General features: G+C 42.0%; 1 protein-coding gene across 7 annotated transcripts; it reads right to left on the bottom strand.

The window, feature by feature from the left end:
• Window positions 1–1,883: 1,883 nt before the first annotated feature.
• On the bottom strand, window positions 1,884–12,728 carry VGLL1 (vestigial like family member 1). Of its 7 annotated transcripts, none has more exons than XM_019287787.3 (8): window positions 11,312–12,728; window positions 8,698–8,761; window positions 7,872–8,101; window positions 7,069–7,278; window positions 6,859–6,973; window positions 4,725–4,784; window positions 4,341–4,482; window positions 1,884–4,084 (listed from the first exon to the last, which is right to left on the bottom strand). In XM_019287787.3, exons 3-8 carry the CDS (start codon window positions 8,080–8,082, stop codon window positions 3,878–3,880), a joined length of 945 nt encoding a protein of 314 aa, XP_019143332.2. In that variant the 5' UTR covers window positions 8,083–8,101; window positions 8,698–8,761; window positions 11,312–12,728; the 3' UTR covers window positions 1,884–3,877. The 7 variants fall into 7 exon arrangements, with proteins under 7 accessions (XP_019143332.2, XP_039427788.1, XP_020440361.1 ...); XM_019287788.3 differs by having other exon boundaries at window positions 3,943–4,084; window positions 4,341–4,441; XM_039571854.1 differs by having other exon boundaries at window positions 4,341–4,441; window positions 6,859–7,278; window positions 8,260–8,761.
• Window positions 12,729–12,788: the final 60 nt, after the last annotated feature.

Here is a 12,788-nt window from a genome sequence, read left to right as displayed (position 1 = left end):
TTCTGAGGGCTTTGCTGCACCCAACTTAACCCCCACCTAGAAACCAGGCTTGGGGAGAGCATGAATCACAGCAGTGAATTCCTGGCACTAGGCTCAGCCAGGTTCATGGTGGCTCACAGGGGACCCTGGGCACTCCTGCTGAACCCTGGTCCTGCGGAACACCGCATCTGAGTTGGCTCACATTGGCTCAGCCAGCTCCATTACAGCTCCAGTCACCTGAAAACATCCTCTGTGCTGTTCTGGAGAGCCCAGCTGCTGCCTGCCCACCTCTCAGCTACCCTTGCACCTCCTCAGTAAATTGTGATCTGTAGGATGTGACCTACAGCAGCTGCTTGTGCAGCAATATTGTCAGAGCAGTAACCCTCTGACATGGCCCCCGATACTGAAACCCCTCCCAGATACTAAGGCACCAAAACCAGCAGTTTGCACCAGTTTTCTGCTGAAATCCTCCAAGTGTAATGATATATGCTAGCTCAGAGGAGTACTAAACTCTCAGTGGGTCAGCAGCTAAGTGGAATAGAGCCCTGAGCCCAAAACATGCAGTGTTTTAAACCAGACACTGCATGAAAACAACACAGAACAAAGTGTCGCAACACTTTTTCCCTGGACCAGGATTGCTGTGCTTGGTACAGCCTGCCAGAAAAGAGAACTAAAACCCACAAGCCAGTTGAAAATTCCAGTGATGACTGTTTACCAAAGGCTACAACATGCCACATGGGTACATGAGGTGTCCCTTGCTCACCTGGGAGGGGACAAATTAATTGACACCCAAACAAAAATGAAAGCAAATGAAAACTTGTGTTCCCTTCTTTGAAAGGGATGAACATTGCTGCCTTTTATATATATATATATATATATAAAAAACACTTTAGGTTTTTCTTTCATAGCAAAAGAATCTCTCTTGTTTGCCACTGCAGTCTGGGACTATTTTTAACTCTAATGAGTGACTAAAGCAGGGTGGAGTAGCTAAACCAGCTCGCTGCTCCCAGCCACCCACAAGGTTTATCTGACCGTCAGAGGAAGACCTGGACCAGGGCCAGCTCATGTGAGGAGTCAGAGTTTGCAAGACGCCTGCAAAGTGTCTGTGTCCTGGGTCACACATGGTGGAAAAAATGCACACCACTTCGTTCCTGCAGCTGAGTGAAAAAAGGCCCAGACTCCACACAGGGCAGGCATGTCCAATGCTTGACATAAATCTCTGAGACTAATGCGTCTCAGAGATGCGTTAATCTCTGACCAGAGCTCATAGAGCATGGAGTTGGCATCACATCTGCCCATCAGAAAACGACAGGACAAAAGCCATCTGTGCAAACAAGTTATTCCTGGACTAGAGGACACCCAATCAAAGCCAAGTAGTGGTTTCTCACAGGGTTAGTAAATTAATAGAAAATCATGAAATCATTACGGTTGGAAAGATCCCCCAGAGCATCAAGTCCAATCATTAACCCAGCATCACTGTGTTTCACCATTAAACCACATCCCCAAGAGCCACATCCACACACTTTTTGAACACTTCCAGGGATGTAACACCTGGCCCCTTTCTATCCTTCAGAATGGTCGCTGCAGAGGCCCATTAGCATTCAGGGAGTCAGAAGCTGTTGAAAAGGGAACATCCAGTATCCCTTCTCCCATCACCTCCAGGACTGCTGCATTCAGAGGAGGGATGGAAAATAACTGTGGGAAGTACCAGATGGCAGCTGCTGGATGCAGTGTCCCAGCTGCCAAGTCCTTCCCAGGAAGGAGAGTACACACTGAATGGGAATGAAGACACAGTCACTGGAACATGATGACAGCAGGACAGCACAGGAACACAGCAACAGCCTGGGCTGGAGAGCAAGAAACACTCCACTCTGGCCAAACAATATTTTAGAGGAGCATATATGTGTATCTATATTGTTTTAATCCATACACATATAAATAAAAGCCTATCTGATGTAGAGAACTTCTGTGAAATGTTCAAAACTCTATTATACTAAAACATTAGAGGCAAATTGGAGCAATGGGTTAACTATGGTTATTGCAGAAGAGCAGTGAGACGCCATAAATGCAGGCACACTCTGGTGCATGGTGCTGTGGTGGTGTAAGACAAAATGCCAAAGTAGCAGAGCCTCTGTGCCGCAGCTTTATATTCCATCCTCATTCCTCTAAAAGCCAGGGAAGAGAGCAAGTATCTGTGTGCCTGGTGTGGAGCCTGCACTGCCAAGGGGTCCAGGGACCTTTGGGCTACTTGGACACTTGCTCCCTTTCTCCAGGTCTGCCAGACAGCTGGACACTGAGGACACAAACCTTGCAGCAACGGCTCACAGCGTTACCCTGTCAAGGCAGATGCCTCATGTTCTTGCAATAAGGGACAGGCATTTAAAAAATTGTTTTTTCCCCCCACACTGTCCAAACCCACTTGGCTGATTCACCAGCACCAAGGACTCTATAAGCCATTTTGAATATTTCCCAGCTGTAACATGCCCAGAACCAAATTGTTCAAGGAAGCACTACATTTAAGAGCATTTAAATCTACTGTCTTCTCAGACCTTGCACAGAAGTTACATAAGCATTTTCCTTTGGAAGGGATAGAAGAAGAAGAAAAAAAAAATACTTCAATATTTTGAAGCAATAGAATTATAATTTGCTAGACTTATAGCGCATGCCAGTAAGACAGATGTACAGAGCACAGCTTGGAAATCTTGGCTTTGGCCCACAGAGGAAGTCAGATTATATTACAATGTAGCCTTAAAAATCAGGGAATCAAGTGATTTGGGATAACAAAAGAAAACTACTTGGAAAAGTATTCTTAAAAGAGAAGAAAGGTATTTTTGTAGAAATATTAAAAAAGAGTGGGTGTTTTTTTCAGTGCTCATCTATAGGGAGACAGGATATTGGTATATCTTTTATTAATTTAGTTAAAACAGAATTTTAACTAAATCTTGTGATCTCAGATTGATCTAGAGCAGGTAACTTCTAGAGGAGACTAGTAAAATAAAAAAAAATATTTTAAAAATCTCAGTTTGTAAATTAGTACCTGATGTTGCTAAACTCACATTATTTATAAAATTACACAAGGTGTTACAACTGGAGCAGTGGCAGCAGAGATATCTGGTGCAACAGTCACAAACACTTACACCAGCTCAGGATTTGTTCTATAAAATCACAAGCTCTGTGATCTCAGAGGTCAAATTGCCTTACGCAACTGCATAGAGCTGTCAGAAAATGCTAATCATGCTCCATTATATTATATTAATGTATAACAAATGGAGAAGGAAAAAATAAACCCAAAGAGTTTATTTACACCTGCAGAGAGGCTGGGAAAATAGAAGAGTCCTACCTACAGCTTTTTGCTGAATGGTATTTTAATTGTACTCAGTGAGAATCCAGGTTTCCTCTCAGAGCTACTGTGAATTCACTGCTTTCTAGAGGATGATTATACATTAGTGAGATGGCAAAACAGAGCCTTCAGGCACAGGCATATTATATAACTTCTGAAGAGTATCCCTGGGATCCCTGAAGGCAAGTATGGTTACAAATTGCTGCACTTTCAAAACATAAATAAAATAATGTGCTTTACTAGCCTGTGGTTGAAGTCTCTCGCAAGTGGTCTAAGACTATTTTAAACAATACTGAGATATCAAATCAAGCTAAGAAGCTGCAGCATTGAATTTATGCTAACTGCATCCCTGCACTTATCGGTTATCAGCTGCATTGATAAGAATTGTGCTTCGTATCAGGAGATGGTAAATGAATAAACACAGAAAGATTAAAAAGTGCAGGAATCCTTTCAAGAGGGCTACATGAAAAGCCTTAAATAGACAATATATCACCACAACAAACATACTGTCAGGTTAATACCACAAACATTAGAAATTATTTACTGTATAGAAAAGGATTATTTTGTCATTCCCCAAACAGTAAATAGTACATGTATTCTTCCAGCTGAGAGAAAAACACAGGATAGATAGCTGCAGTTCATTTCATCTTGATTCACAGTTGCAAATAATAAAAGTCCACAGAAATAACTTTCTCTTTCCCAACAAAGTAGAAACATTCCGTTGCTAGAAGTACAAATCTCGTCTTCTGTCATGAATCTGAATACCTGAAAGATACAGCAGCATCAGGACAGTCAAACAGCAAGCACAGTCCTCACAATCTCTTAAGATGTCACGCAAACAAAATTGCACCTTTGGGTCTGGTGCAAAAGAGCCCTTACTAGAATAACCAGAATGACCCATTCAAAGTATCCGCAAAACACTGCGCATCAAAGAACCGACATGGGGTATGACCAGTCTCAAGAGACCAATAAAAATATGGAAGCCTGAATGCTTTGGGAATAATTTCTTAGAACAACTCACCCAGCAGTATGGTGGGTTTGTTGGTGCAAACTGCAGCGGTGTTACCACATGAGTGCTTGAGGTACAATGCAAGGGCTGTTCTATCTTTCTGGGATCTGAAACTTGGACAGTGAGGGCAAAACACGCTTTGTGAAATGGCAGCCTGATGGTATAAGCACAGAAACTAAGGTAGATGGGGTTAAAAAAAAAAAAATGTATCTCATTTTAATATAATGTTTTTCTTCTTCTTTGTTAATGTAGTTATGGGGGGTGGTGGTTCTATCTGGGAGAAAAACAAGCTTTTGAAATACAGTCTGGAAGCAAACAAGGAAGCATCTTTAATGCCGCATGCATAAGCAAGGCTGCTGTCTGATTTGTTCCAAACCTGCTGGTTTCTTTACTCACCTGCAGTGGCATGACTTACACTGGGATTTTCTGAGCCTTGGTAAGAGCTTGCTTTCCTCTCTTAAAAAAAAAATTAAAAATACCAGCAATGAGCAGAGATTCAGCACAGAGCTAAAAGTAGACAGTAGTTACTAAAGAAACCTTGCGCTTTTGCAGCCCAGCCTATAGCACAGGTGCTGAGGAGCTCTGTGCTGGTCTGGCACAGCAACATACACTTCCAGAAATATAAATATCAGCTGTTCTTAAACATGACACAGAGCAAGAAGTATATTTAACAGATAGAGCCAAGAAACAGGGACTCCTACAGCCAAACTAAATGCACACATCCTAGGGATTTGCCAAAGACTTCCTGTGAACATGGACCAGCCACTTCTTATTGATCCTTGTTGGGTTGTTTGATAATCACAAGGATAGTGTTACATGTGTGCTGTTTAGAGGCTCCCGAATATTCAGAAAAGCCCTGTATACATCCTGAAAGCAAAGACTTTAATTGGTAATGGCTGGGGAATACTGAGCTCTTTAATTTCCTTTTCAATTTTTTCCCTCACTCATTTTCTTCCTGAATTTTTGGGAAAAAAAGTCCACTGTTTTTAGCAGTATTTCCCTGTTTTCAACACAAAACTAATTTCATGAAATATCTCTTTTTCTGAATGAGTCAGTTCCTGGGGCTCCCAAGTGTTGATAGGCTCACATTGCCCCCTTGGGGGAAGAGGGCACCTTACCTTGTTCTTAAATGAAATCCCAGTTCAGAGAGTGTCTTTAATTAAACTCACATTCATTAGCTACACAAAGTCTAGGGTGAGTGCCTGTGCAACACATACACAAAACCTCTGCTCATATACCATGAGCAGAAAGTTTGCATTCCAGCTGAAGATACAGACATTCTCCCTTTACCATGCACAGACACAGACAGGCATTAGACATTCTAGCAGTAATAAGTTAACAAAACACCTACAGTCAGGGTCCTCATAACAACATAGCTCCGTTGTATCCTCAAAATAGATAAACCATAGATAAACTCCTGTTTGTATCTGCAGGCAGTCTTTAGCCCACATTCTGCCAAAGTCCTGCTGATGCAGTTTCAAAACTGGGTAACCAGGAGATATTTCACAGCTGCTTATTTTTTGAAACCTAAGCCTCAGGATTGCTTCTTCACATGCCTGATCTTTTTTGTCTAGAAGCACCAGGTAGGATGCACTGTATTTTTTCAGCAGATTCCCTAAGCAATTCCGCAACCCTTTTTCTTGGAAACCAGTGTCAAGCTGCCTGACTGGGGAACACCCAGGAACAGCAATGCAGATGTACCCAACATGCATCAGTGCTTTGGCCAGGAAGTCTGACCCCAGAGAGCTTCTCAAAGGCAGAATTACTCACAAGGGAGCAATTTTATCCAGCAGATCTAGACACTGTGGGGATATAAATGAACTTCAGGTATCTTTCTGCTGTGTGCTGGTAGTACCTAGTATTGGGATTCCTAGTAATTGTGGATAATAAACAAGCAACGATCATCACTCTATGAATTTCATTAGCTCTGAGAAATCTGCAGGGAGCAGACACAGCCTTTGGCAGGCAGGGCAGCAGTGCCTCATGGCAGGGAGCTCTTAGCCAGGATGCAAGGCAAGGCTGGTCCACCAGCCCCTGTACCCTCATCATTCCAGCTACAGACAGACTGGGAGGGAGAAAAACCCCAGGCCATGCTGGTAAGGGCTGCAGTTTCCCATCCTGTATTCAGAACATAATTAACAGCCTGCACAGTGAGAGAGGCTGCTCAGGGATCTTTCCTGGCCACCCCTTTCTGGTCCCAATGAGGGGGCGTGTGGTACACACCACACCTAATACCCATGGGTATTAGAGACTGTGATAGCACTGAATAAAGCTTATATTCACTTAAAATATCTCCCCAATGTAAGCCAGAAGGTAAAATACTGTGTGAGTAGGCAACGCACGTTTTTTGATTAACCCATACTATACGGCTAATTGATCTCAAGTACCACAGTACATATCAGGGTTATCTACTGTAAAAGATTTCTGTGGGTTTGCCTGAAGTTGGATCCAGCTTGAGAAGCTTAGGAAGAGATGTCACTTTACATCAGATGCCATGAAAGAATAAAGTGATAGTAAGTTATTTTCTTACCTCCCCCAGGAGCTGAACTTTGACTCATATTTTGTAACCTGGCAGGTCCAGTCAAACAAGCAGAACTTGAGTGTTGCTTCATGGTGCATTCTTGCATGGATGCTAAGCATCTTTCCTGTTGCAGAAGGCCAAGAAGAGAACTGTATTTCCTGTCAGAGATCGGCTCATCAGCCACATGCAGGTCAGGGAGGGTGTGAGGATACACTGAACTGGTGACACTGGGAGTTCCAATTGGAGGGAAGGGCCATAAATCTGCAGGCTGAGCTGGACGACTCTGCAGAGATGATGGCTGGCACTGGCCTACCACACCAGCAGCAGAAAAATTCAGAGCAGAATTTGCCATGCTTGTTGCAGAAGATGACGGATATGGTCTGTAGCAATGTGAAGAGAAATTCCACTGATGGGGAGACATGCTGTCTACTTAAAAAGAGAAAAAAAGCATCTGAAGTCTCATCAATTCTTACTTTTTTTCCCAAGGCAAATTCCAGTGGACTTCTAAGGGAATGCTACCAGATGGCATATTCATTTTTACAGAAATATATAATCACTTTAGTGCTGCTTATCTTAAACATCAACCACAAATTCATAGTAAAAGCAGATTAAACTACCACCAAAGTTTCTACTAAGTATTAAATGTGTACTACATAACCACCAACTTCGGCAGGTTTTTGACAGTTGCAAGCTTGGACAAATATATTTTCGTGAAGATGATAAGTTAAGTCATAATGCACTTATTGCTTCCAGCAGTGATGGAGAAACTTGGCTGGAAAATGATGCTGGAAAACAATGACCTAGTCCTGCCAACAGGCCCGTGGAAAGCTTGGGAATCACTCCAGCAATCACAGGGATTTACCCAGGAAGTCCCAGCTACATAACCTAGGGCTTTACAAGCATGATTTTCTTGCCTTCTGTTTGCACACAATTCCAAATTTAAGCTCAATGGATCTTAAATTCCTTAATGAAAGCCAGTCACCCTCATCCAACACCAGGCTCATATATGGAAAGGAGCTCACCATTTTTCAGGACAACGGTCTCACCCTTGTGCTTTGTGCTCAGATCTTGGGGGTTCTTGGCATTGCTGAGAGCTCTAGAAAAATGTTCGTCTACCATGCTGTTAATGTCCCCTTGGAAATAGGTGAACACGACGCTCTGAGATCCCCATTCTGTTTTCACAGGCTCTTTGCTTTTACTCAGCTTTGGGGAGAGCTTCCTTGTTTCTTCCATTTTGTATGGCCAACAGTCCCTGCAAAAAAAAAAAAAAAAAAAAAAAAAAAAAACCCACCAAAAAACCAAAACCAAAAAAACCAGGCAGGTCAAAGAGACAATATTCAACTTCAAGTGCCTAGTGAGTGGTGAGCCCAGCTTCATCCCAAAAATGGTAGGGGCCAGAAGAACACTTACTAGTAGGATTAGATTCTCTGTGTTTCTGCTTTTTCCATGCACCTCTTCTTTCCTGATTTCCTTATGAGATACTTCTAAAATGAAATACTTGGGCATAATGGGCACATCTATCCACCAGCTGTCATTTCTCACCCTGACTTTATAATTTTGGGCTAAGGACCAAGTACTGTGCAAATGTGCCCTCATGATGGAATTGTGCTGGAAGAACTGAAACACTTAAAAAAATAATTCAGAGGTGGCACAATCCCTGAATGAAGTTCAGGGTGAACTTATCAAGATGTTTTGTCCAATTCTGATTTTTGTATTGCTCAAAAAACATAATGATAGAGTGAAGAAAACCCCAAAACAAATAAAACAAGACCAACAAAACCCCCAAACCTCACTATACTACATTAAAACTGAAAATAATAATTTTAGATAAGGTAAAGTCTGAAGTACCTTGACCACTGTCAGCACAGATCTCCAAAACAAAAAGACTTCTAAGAGTAATTAGTTGCTTAACCTGTTAGAAAAAGACATTCAGATTAAATTATTGGAAATTTAAATCATGGCAAATTCAAGTAAACAAAAAACAAACACCCAAAAACCAAACAACAAAAGAAATAACCTTTTCTTGTTTGAAACAAGTTAGTAGCAACATGGTGTGTCTGCCAGCTGCTTAAAACTTTGGAGCAAGACTAAAACACACACTCTGGGTCAACCAGAACTTACAGGTTCAAGGCAGGAACTCCACTAAAATAGTTTGCAGGAAGTCAACAGAAGACTATAAGACTCCTTTTTGTTCTCTTTAAAAATCTCTGCTGCCAGATATGGTAAGAGTAAGACAAGGAATGTCACCACTTGCCCTGGAGAAGCATTGTTTTCATGTGTTTGTACAGCTTCTGGCTGCAAGGGAGCAAGTTCCCAGCCAGAGCTCACAAGTCCTGCTCTAATCAAAATCATATTTAGCAAGGCTCAGGTTACAGATGCAGTGAAGTGCCTGCTGTTTCTATTCAATTTTCCAGTCTCATTGTCAGCTCATGACACTGCACAGCATAATTGATTTACCTTGGTAGCAAAAGGAAAGCTGTTACTTTTCAGACATCAGGGAAACCTTTAGCCAATAGCCAGTTGTACTGCACAAAACCTCATGAATCATTAGGTATGTATTTCCATCCAACTAACCCTGCAATACACAGCACTGCTTAACCTAGTTCAACACATTTATCTGACTTCTTTCCTAGTCATAAATCCCTCAGTCCTCAGAAGCTTTCCAATTAGCATTGCACTAATTTTTGTCTCAAAGGATACTCTGAAGTGCCTGTGAAGAGTGCCTTCAAACGGTTTCTCAGAATTTTCTTACACATGAAAAAAACTGTTCAGGCTGTAAAACAAGTATCCAGATATTAAGAAATATGAGGATGAAGGTTATCAAGCCATAATCTATCCCCATTTTAATGCTTAAGCCTTCACCTACAAACTTCTTGTCCATGTTTATTACTTGCTTCCATGTCTAGCTTTGCTTGTTACCTCCATCTCCCTCCATGTTCTCCGTTCAGTTCTCCCTGCTTCATGGTTACTTGCTCAGCCAACCCGTATCTCCTGCCACCAAGAGTTACTCCTGCCAACTCATGTCCAAACTCGAGAGGTCCTTAGTCCTTATCTCAGGATTTCTATTGCTTTGCTCCAGTTCCATCCTCCTAGATTCACCTAAACACAGCAGTGGGAATAGGCCTGCAAGGCCACACTCTCAGAGTCATCTGATTCAGAAGACAGTCTTTCACAACTTTAAAACTGACCCAGCTTTCCCAGACACGGAAAACTTAAAACCAAAAAACACTTCTTCCCAATTTACAGCCACCTTCCCAAGGCCCATGAGGGGAAGCAGGAACTAGCACAACCCAGCCACCCAACTGGAAGGACTTTGAGCATGGGAAGAGACACTGGATTTTCCCAGTATTGCTTTAGAAAGCATCCTGCTGTTGAGGTTAAGGAACTTTACGGTTGCTCAGCTGGGGGCCAACACTTGCCATTGAAAATTCCAACCCAAGGAGTGAAAGCTTGGCAAAGACATGAGCAAGCAGATGGCCTGAGAAAGGACAAGGAGTCATATTGACAGCAAGAAGCAAAGCAGCTCTTCCTACTCTGCTCCAGCACTACACATCAACATACAATTTAGAAAGCATTAGCGCTGGCCTAGAGGATCACTTTTCCTGTTCTTCACTCAGTACAAGCCATTGTGTCTTTGTACCACTTTAACATGCATAACTGGCTCCTGACATTAATTCTGGGCTCCTTTAGCATAGTTTATTCATGTGCAGCAGCTTGTATGACTATGACCAATTACAACGCTGGAAAAATAATATATTTTAAACAAAAAAAGGCCCTATATCTCTTTTCCACTGTTTCCCTTAAAAACCTCTTGTGCTTTCCAACAAGTAGCCAAAAGTAGGCTGGGTATAACCTAGGTTACACCTCAGTCCTCTCAGTGATCATATGCACATAAAGATTCTAAATGTCCCAGGAGACAGGACCTAAATTTGGAGCACTGTAGTCTTCTTTACCTGAACTTCCCATTATTCCATCATCCAGCACAAAGTCTGCAAAAGGCAGAAATCCTTCCAACTTGTGTCTGCCACAAACCATTGTCAAAATAGAGTAGAAGTGGAGCTCAGGATGAAATGGACCCAGCTCATATCACACTACTCTCAGAATGGGTTAATAGTGGCAAAATAGTGCAAATATTTGTCCAAGTTATTTCTCCCTCAGGTGGACAAGGACCCATGGTCAACACAGGCTTAAGAGTGGTGGCTGTTGACAGCTCACCACAAGAGCTAATACTTTACAATGTTTTTCACATTCCCCACCCTTGCCAGCAGTATTGATTTCCCATCACTGGAGCATCTGACAGGGAACTCTTCATTCTGGATTTCATGTAGCTCAAACCAGTGTAAAAACAAAAAAAATTCCCACCTCCCTAGTATTAAGCCACAATTTAACAAGCAGGCATTCCCTCTCATCAAGTTATTCCTCAAATAAGGGAACATTTGAAGAAGTTGTTGAGTTCTCCTACCTTAACTCACTGTCAGCAGCGGTGTCACACCAGTCAGATTTTCCAGATGTAGGACACTCATGTTGTGTCCAGCAGGTCGGGATTCTTTCTGGGCCCAGCCAGCTCTGAGTGCACTGCAGTGACTGCAGCAGAAGACAAGCCACATTCATGAACTCCCCACACTTTCTAGCCTCCAGCTGCGCAGAACGAGGCGTTTCCTTCAGCCTATCTGCTAAGAATGCATGAAATGCACTCCAACAAGTCAACCAGGTTAGGAGGTTTCAGGAATGAGGAAAATAGGACTGTAAGTAGGTTTAGGTTTGTTTGGCTTTTTTTTTTTTATGACAATGTGTACACAATAAAGAAGACAGTGTGGACTTCGGAAAAGTTTGGAGTAAGATGATAAACAAGTTATGGCAGAGAACCAAACTTGGCCAGGATGATAAAGGACTTTTCCTATGCCATGTTACAGAATATTTACTATTAAGTTGGTAACTACAAACACCTGTGAGAAAAAGATGACCTGTTTCCAACCCAGATAAACTGGATAACCAATTTTCTCTCTTTTCTTTGCTGGATCTGTTTTAATAACCACAGGAAAAAAAAATTCTTGTTCTGTAAGGGCTGTAGCAGGAAAGAGTTTGCATTATGTCTTTTATAGAGTACCTTAGGAGTTTTTTTACTCACCCAGAAAGCTGGAGAGCACAATCCAATTCCCTCTGCCTAAATACATATGAATCCACCCTCTACCCTTCCCAGAACAACTTAACTACTAGGCTGGGAGAGTTCTCGTGATGCTGCTTAGTCTTTTATTGACACACTGTTTGCATAAACACATTTTCATTGTGAGACAGACTGGATTTCAGTCCACCAGCAGGGCAAGTGCCCTGAACATCTCCATGGCTCTTTCTCTGACCCCCTTTTCAAAACTGTCTCACATGGCAGACATTTCCTCTGCTAAAGCTTTTCAAGACCTTATTTGAGATCTTCCTCTCATGCTGGCAGTTAAAGCTCTCCTCAGGTTAAGATGGCACCAGTTTAAAGCTCCTAGAAAATACTACAGGGTAAAATGGGATTATAATCCCTATTCTTCAGTACAGGAATTGAATGACTGATTTCCAGTGCTTTTGAAGTATTCAAATTGTCAAAGCTTTGACGAAAAAAAATTTAAAAATACTTTGATACTAAAAATTAAAATTGTCCTTATTAATTACTCGTACTTACTAAAAACATCTTCACAACCTCAATTTTAACTACAGTGTCTGCAGTGGTCCCTCCTGCTCCTTTTCTCTCCATGCAGGTCCACTAACACCCAAGCCAGGAAGAAGGCTGAGACCAAACCCATAAACAGGAAACAAATACCATATCCCACTTACAGTTCCAGCAGTGTGTCTATTGGGTCCAGCTGGAAGCTCTGGCATGTTAACACATGTGCTTTATAAACTGAAGCCCCTGTGCACCAAGTGTTATGGTATCTTTTACTGAGGAAAAAAAGACA

The sequence above is a fragment of the Corvus cornix genome, chromosome 4A (assembly GCF_000738735.6).
Source record: "Corvus cornix cornix isolate S_Up_H32 chromosome 4A, ASM73873v5, whole genome shotgun sequence".
Classification (NCBI taxonomy): Eukaryota; Metazoa; Chordata; class Aves; order Passeriformes; family Corvidae; genus Corvus; species Corvus cornix.
This window is presented reverse-complemented; position numbering and strand designations above follow the sequence as displayed.